The 8,319-nt window shown below is 35.8% G+C and overlaps 2 protein-coding genes across 2 annotated transcripts in view; one reads left to right on the top strand and one right to left on the bottom strand.

Moving 5' to 3' along the window:
* LOC106054081 (neuroglian-like) overlaps window positions 1-8,319 on the top strand; it is a 55,424-nt gene that overhangs the window by 12,873 nt on the left and 34,232 nt on the right. The gene's annotated exons all lie outside the window — the stretch shown is intronic.
* On the bottom strand, window positions 2,119-3,368 carry LOC106067259 (uncharacterized). The gene has a single exon (XM_013226417.2). The coding sequence runs from the start codon at window positions 3,304-3,306 to the stop codon at window positions 2,119-2,121; it is 1,188 nt and encodes a 395-aa protein (XP_013081871.2). The 5' UTR covers window positions 3,307-3,368.

Below are 8,319 nucleotides of genomic sequence, written 5' to 3'. Positions count from 1 at the left end.
CACTGGTAGAAATTTTTAACCTCTCTTTGACACACTCTTGGAATTAGGTGACAGTAATTTGCTTTAGATTTTTTATCGAAAAGGACGTTTTATCATCAAAATCATTTTTGGGGGGTTGTAAACTAAAAAATCTGTGGATTTAAAAAAAAATTCAAAACCCCTTTAGCTACTTTCATAGAATTTGGTGACTGTAGTTTGATTTAGAATAAAATTGAAGAGAAATGTTTTCAACATCAAAACTCTCTGTATGGGGTAATTTAAACTCAAAACTATCTGGAGCATTTGTAAACTTTAAAAAAAAAAGTGGGTGGGGGTTTTAACTCAAAGCTACGCTCATAGAATTTTGAGTAAGCAATATGCTTTTTTTTATATTGAAGAGGTATTTTTTACATTCATACCTTGCTGAAAGGGGGGTTTAAGCTAAAAAAAACCTATGGCTACGATCATAGCATTTTGAGTGTCTAATTTGCTTTTTTTTATATTCAAGAGGTAATTTTTTAGCTTCAAACCCCGCTGGAGGGGGGGGATTATCTCAAAACCTCTTTGGCTACATTTTGAGTATGTAATTTGATTTTTTTTTATATTGAAGAGGTATTTTTTAGCTTCAAATCCCGATGAAGGGGGGTTTAAACTCAAAACCCCTTTGGCTACGCTCATAGAATTTTGAGTGTGTAATTTGATTTTTTTTATTGAAGAGGTGGTTTTTGGCTCTAAACCCCGTGGAGGGGGGTTTTAAACACAAAACACCCTTTTGGCTACGCTCATAGAATCTGGTGACTCATGTATGGATAGTCTTATATTGAAGAGGGGGTTTCATCGGAAGGGGTTTTAAAATCGAAATCTTCCTTAGCTATTCTCTTTGAATATAGGGATTGTCGTTCGCATTCTTTTTTATTTATTTTTTGATTTTATTGAAGAGGGCTGCGCTGGGGCAAGTGATGATTTAGTTTTAAAATCTCACCTAAAATAAATAGAATCAAAGCAAAAAATCAGTCACTAAATTCCGAACCCCACCCCACCCCCATGGCTACGCCCATGTATTTACAAGTACTGAACTTCTATTTGCCTTGTTCATACTAAGAACCCAGACTATGATCTCTGGAATGATGTGCTATTGCAGAAGTTTGATAGAGACACCACGACTAGAAACGATAACTCTTTAATCTTCTTTTTTTCAACAGATCTTAGCGGATTACTCCTCTTGTCATATAAGTTTGAGTTAAAATTTTAATCACGCATTTCATTAAATATCCATCAGTCAAAACATGAATTCGTCACAAGAAATAAATCCAACATAAAAATTACGCAATCATGGCATACGATTGACTAGATCTAGTTACAATGTCGTATTCGTCTATGAAACGAAAATTGATATTTCAGTGCAATCTAGAGCGCAGAAACTACATAACTTAGAACTGGGGTTATCTTTTCTTTTGCATTAAGAAATGTAGATATTTTTCTCATGACAGTGTCTAGAAATGCGTTGTTTATTTTCTTAATATATTCCAGAAATGGCTTTTTTTTTAAATATACATTTTGTTACTCTTTGGATTTTTGCCTAAACTTATTCTAAAAGCTGTGTTTTGTCTTCATATAGTTCAGAAATGAACTTATTTTTTTCTCAACAAACTCAGTCACTAAGACTATGAAGTATATGTAAAGGCGAACCTTCTAGAAATATTTAAATCTATTTGTACAACGAATAATGTCCGAATGAGTTAATAAATATACCCGTATCAATCACGTAGAAGTACTTAAAAGAAACAACAACTCATGTCTGTTACAACTCTTGTCTGTTACAAATCTTGTCTGTTACAACTCTTGTCTGTTACAACTCTTGTCTGTTACAACTCTTGTCTGTTACAACTCTTGTCTGTTACAACTCTTGTCTGTTACAACTCTTGTCTGTTACAACTCTTGTATACGTTATTTCTCTCGCTTCCTACTCTCAAATAAAAAACATTGCATGAATAAACAAAACAAAAAACAATTAATTAATGATTAAGTAATAATAAATTAATTTTATATCGAAAATGGGAGATTGAGTATTGAGATTTGGTCTAATTGTTTGCATGTTCTTCATCCGACTGGGCTGTCTCAGGTGTTCAGACTACATGTCTAGAACACATGAGGCACTATTCTGTAGTGTACCTTCTCACAATACTGACTCCAGAATGTTCCATATTTTTGACAACACTTTCCATCATCTCGGAAACTTCGATGTATTAGAAGGACGACGAGAAAAATAACGTACGTATAAGGCAGGAGATTCTCAAACATTGCCGGCAAGGACCATAAAAATGCGAGCATTATTTCAGGAACGTAATGGAAGTGTCTGGAGACAGCCCACCACCCCGAGGCCAACAGAATACTCTCTTTAGTTTCACCAGTCTCCAGCTGATACTTGGCACGAATGATGTCCGGCTTCTGTCCCCAAATCAAACACTCTCCATTTGTCTTGCGAACTTTTTGTTTTTGTAAGTCAGCTTCATAATTGATATAGAGACTGAGCAGGCCAGCAAGAATCAATACGGCACTAACTGGCAAGCCTAAATGTACTGGGTGTGTGACCAGATAAAATGTAACCAACGTGTAGAGCACGGGTACGTAAACCATGCAACCCCAGCATAGATAAAACCCAGCCCTATCCACCATAATGTCTATGGTAGAGAGATATCCAGCTTCCCACCAGTAGAACTTGGCCAGGTAAACAATCTGCAGCAATGCCGAAACAAACATTGAGTCAACAAACCCATGAAGTTCATAACTTTTCACGGCGTGAATACAAACCATCAAAGCCCAAAACATCAAGCCAAATCTACAGTTGGTGAAAACTTTCACGTCAAAACCATAAATTCGAGGATAAAGTTCCATGCCCCAGTAGTAATCAAATATTATGTTCCCTGATGATCCAGAGTCAGTAGACGATGGGGCCAGTTTTCCTTTGAGGTACAGAGCGAAACAGAAAAGTAAACTGCAGACATTTAAGGCAACAATCATCTCATCAAATTTGTCGTAATACATTGATGGTGAGATTCCAAAAGGATGCAGGAGTAGAGTCAATGTCCAAAACAATATCATGGTTAGAACAAAAAATAGGAAGCCATTGTCTTTATAGACTGGAACATTCCCTTTCGGTGTTACAGGTCCAAAGACTGTCTGGCCAGGTAATAATTTCATCATAGCCAGGGCATACACGCCATACAAGACTAGAGACCAAATGATTACAGGAGACGGGCTTCTGGCTAGACTCCATATGTAAGACATACCAGAGAAGACAGACTTCTCGGTAAAAACAGACAGCATTTGAAGATAACTTCCATTACAATGTATGACAGTGTACCATAAGACTATTACAAAATTGGGCATTGTCATCAACAACACTAATGGTACCAGTGACTTATTGACATACTCTGTCTTTTGGAGTGACGACGAAGTTATGTCTGTACCAGATTTATTTGCATCATTTTCTTCTAATCCAAAATAACAGACTTGAGTCATTTTTTTCTTATTTTCACTGGCTCTGTAACGAAGTTTGTAAATAACTTGAGATTCCTGTAGAGAAATATTTTAAACATAAAATAAAATAATAAACTTTTGATATCATGTGTTTCCTACAATTTTTAACAAGAAAAACATATAAAATACTTTTTTTTTTTTAAATCTCATAGATACATCATAAGGAGCCATTATTTTGCTTTTAATCACTTATGAATGTTACTTTTAGAAAAAGACAGTGGAAAATTTTTACTCCGACCTCCACCCCTCCCCCGAGGAAAAATCATTGTCTAAATCTACTAGACTTTATAATATTTGAATGATAGCCAAATAGATCTAGATTTAGAAGACGGTGCGCAAAATGTTCCCAAAGATTAATTTTTTAGGCTCTTGAATGAATAATGCCTACAGGTGGATATACCTGAAGATTGACCGTACTTTTTGAAAGACGGCTCCTGCTTTCCAATCCGACATGCAACAACACGATATGAATCTCCATCACTTGAGATAACACTGCAGCCTAAATAGGTGAACTTTTCTATTTGTCCAGGATCTGTAGGACCAATGTTGATGGAGGTACCTGCACCCAATATGCATAAGTTTGAGGGCGACATTATCCGTTATCTCGTGTATACATTTAATTGTATTTCAAAGTAATGCTATGTCGTATGCAAAATCCAACTCGGTTTGGTTTACTCCATGGGAACCCGAATGCAGCCTGTTTAATGTATTTCTATAACATTGTCGATAATTGCAAGAAAGAGTCTCGATGTTGAAGATATCCAGCGTCTGTTGTGACACATCAGCTTGATTTGCTTTAGACATATCGCTGAATTTGGACACATTATTGCGAGTTGCATTATTCTCTTGCTATTTTCAGAGTGATTGCGATGGACGCAAGCAAACTTTTTGTTTACAATTGAAGTGTCGGGAATACTTTCATTTAGTCATGTTTAAGTGAGACAGAATGTGGAGCTTTCACGGAATTGGTAGAAATTTCTGCAGCAACAATCAAGTTCGTCCATTTTGTTATTTAGTGAGCTAACATTGCTCAAGACAATAGGAGGAAGATTTATAACAAATGAATTTTCACGTTTGATTTCAGTAACATTATTAGCAAAATAATTAAAGAGACACTTAAGGACAGAAGAATAAAAAGTAAAGTAACAATGATACATATAACACTGAACCTTAATTTACAAATTCAAAAACAAAACCTAAGCCTAGAATATCCAGAAAGACACAAAAATGGAGGTACATTTCTTATTCCATATGTTAGGACAGATTCGTACAAGTCCTCCGATTTGCCAAGTGCCATGAAAGGGAGAGGGCTGCCTGAATCAGCCAGGAAAAGCAACGATAAGTCACTGATTTACATGCATGACAAGATTGACAAGTCTTTTCTTTTGAATTAGCATAATGTAATCTACAAGATTATAAGGTAAGAGGATAACTATACAGTGCTGTAATTAAGAGGCTGTAAATCTCATTCTCTATACTTACCATGTGTTTCTCTCCCCTGTCTTTTACAAAATCCATATTTATCCTGCAGTTTGAATCTCGGGTTGTTCGTCTTTTTTTCCTGCCAGAGTCGAGACAGAGGAAGAATAAAATATATAAAACATTCAAATAAAATGCATACACAATTACAACCTCCATAACAATATCCTGAACAAGTCATACACAAACGTTGAGGCACCCGAAAGATGATTTGAACACAGTATACACAGTTGATATCACAGTTCTAGGAAATTGAAATACTTATATAAGTTTATAAAGAGCTTTACATATAAGTGGAAGTTTGGGTTACGCACAAACTCTTGGTCGGCCCTTTGGCCCTTGCTGATTGGTCTTTTTTAAAACATTCAAAAGTCATGGTGTTTGAGTCAGTGCTTCACAATTTACCCTTGAGCCCGGTTACTGAAATAGGACGTTAGGCCCCCTCAAGTAAGTTGAATGTGACTGTACACTAATTGATCCATACTGATTTTAATGTGAGAGTGCATTTCATATAAAACAACACAGAACACCAGAAAACATGCAAGTTTCACATGTTCCTCACGGAGTTAACGAGAAAGTCAAACTTTGCGTCATTGAAAAAGTCAATACACTGGTCAACCCAGTGGCGTAGCTAGGGTATTTGATGCCCAGTGCGGCTTCTCCTCATGATGCCCCGCCCCCTCGGATATAAAACAGAGAAAATACATTATTAACCGTTAACATAATATGCTGCCAATAAATATTAGGTGCTTTCTTGGCCTCAAAAACTATTAATAATTTTATCGAAAACTATGTTTTCCACCAATCACCTAATAAGTGAAAGGCAATTTTTATTCGTTGAACGGTATTAATTCTTGATCAACTTAATTAAATCTGAAAAACAACTTCACTTGCACATAGCCACACTTACCGCAATAGTCAGAACTCTAGAAATCTGTTAATGCTACCCGAAAAAAATCTTGGACATCATTCTTTTTCTCTCAAAGCAGAATCTGGTATTCAATAGGCATCACGAATATTTAAACACTATTAAGAAATAAATCATCTAGTTGCATTCTAGCTGCTATCTTTTTATTTATTTGTTTTAAGCTCAAGATTTCAAACATGTCCTTGTCTGAGAAGTTCAAAGGTTTCTGAAGAAATTGCGACAAACTGTTGGCGCCTCTTTCGCTCCAGGTGAAATTTTGTTTTGTCAATGCTGCTATGAGCACTATCGAGATCGATTTCAATCTGAGGATTCAATAGTTGTCTTAGCGACAAAATTCATATTCACCTACTGCATCATGATATGATCATATTGGGAAATTATTTCTTGAACTATCACGTCCAAGGAAGAATAAATCTCACTCCGTAGCTCGTTCTTCTGTGTTTATACAAAATCTTCACCTTTTTCGCTTGACTTCTTTTTAGTGTGACCAATACATCTTTGATGTTCTGCACTAATCCTCAGATCAGAGCAAATACTTTCGCTGAAGGTAATAATGGCTTCAACGTTGCCCTTCCGATTAATAGTTATTGATGTTTTTGTTTTCCATTTAAGTGCGCAGTCTCGAATAGACGATCCTTGTTTCTGAAGGTAGACTTACCCGTCGTTTATTTCAGTCAATACAGTGGCCCAGAATCCAAATCAAAAGGTGAGAAAACTAAGACTGCAGAGCAACTGTCAATCCGCCTACTTAAGAGATTTTGTCTATACAATTTTTCCTCAACCCGTTCTTGATGCACATTAATGGCCAGATTCTGCTTTGAGAGAAAAGGAATGATATCCAAGATTCTTTTTAGTAGCATTATCAGATTTTTGCCTTAGGGACCCTTTTTGATCCCTGCCGTCAACCATTTTAAGAAGAGTGAACAATTTCTCCGTCTGAGCTAGCACTATGAGCGCCAACCAGACTTTTCAATCTTGAGCAACGCCCATAATATTGTTTACGTTACAGTATTACAATGAACTAGTTATTGATAGGGAGAAAAACACGCAAAGAAAATAATAATATTAATTTTCTACTTTCATTGTTTAGTGGTTAATTAATTTACTTAACTCAAGCTAGAGGCAATACAGTATTTTGTATAACTAGCCAACAAATGACAAGCCGAAACAGAGTCGATAATAGAATACTTCTAAAAGTCTACAACGCAAATGAATCTTTGAAACATTATTACTTTTGACAATCAAAATAAAATCAAGTCTTGAATATTCTTTGCAAATAGGCGAATCCAATAAGGATCCGACGGGGGGCCGCCTCTGAGTTTGTTATAACACAAACTCTCTTTGTAATCTTGTTTTTTAATATTTTTTTGTGTGGTTTATTCAGATAATCCTTTCTATTACAATAACACACAAGACAAACAGGTTAACGCATCAACGTCTATACCATATAATATGCCATGTGTACCATAAAACTATGGATTTAGTAAGAATACAAGCGAATGAAACATTATTCAATGTATAACTTTGAACATAGGCCTAACTACATACCGAATGAACAATTAATTAAAAACAAAAACTAGCATAATTTTATATAGTATATTACTCTAACATTGTTATCATACTATTAATTGTAATAATAATTATTATTATCATTATTATTACTATTGCATGCTACGGAGATATATTCGATGCCCCCCAACTCGGCCGACCCCCCCTTCCCACCACCCCGAAGGGGGGCGGACGAATTTTAGTATAGAATTCACACAATTTGTATACGAATTTATTACTTATGTTAATAATATATATTAGTTATTTATACATTTATATTTCAACCTATTTTTAGAATATTTCGCCCCCCCCCCCTCTAGTATGTTGGCTGATTTGATGGGGTCGGGAGGGGCTGATGGAGGTCCAATTTATTTGTAGAAATCACAGCTTGCTAACAGAACCAATTCAATATCTATATGATTAAAACTTGTTATTGATATTTTAACCGATCTTTATATTATGTCGTTCCCCTGTTGGCCGATTGAAAAGGAGGGGGGCGAATACCTCTACTGCCCTTCCCACCTTAACACTTTGAGTGGGGAGTTGGTCCTACTTTTATGGAGAATTTAAAGTTTGTGAACAAAATTAGTTGAATTAATATATACATTTTATATTATGTCGCTCCCTTTCTGGTAACTTGGCCGATTCGGTGGGGGGGGGGGGGGGACGATTGCATGTACTGCACTCACCACTCTGAGTGTGGGGGAGGCGGTCCTATTTTTATGGAGAAATCAAAGTTTGTAAACACAATTAGTTAAATATCTTTATAGTATAAGCTACCTATTGATATGTAAACCCATTTGTATGTTATGTCGCACCACACTCTAATCTCGAATTTCATGATT

Source organism: Biomphalaria glabrata, chromosome 4, assembly GCF_947242115.1.
Source record: "Biomphalaria glabrata chromosome 4, xgBioGlab47.1, whole genome shotgun sequence".
Lineage (NCBI taxonomy): Eukaryota > Metazoa > Mollusca > Gastropoda > Planorbidae > Biomphalaria > Biomphalaria glabrata.
The sequence above is the reverse complement of the archived record's forward strand: the minus strand, read 5'-3'. Positions and strand labels throughout refer to the sequence as shown.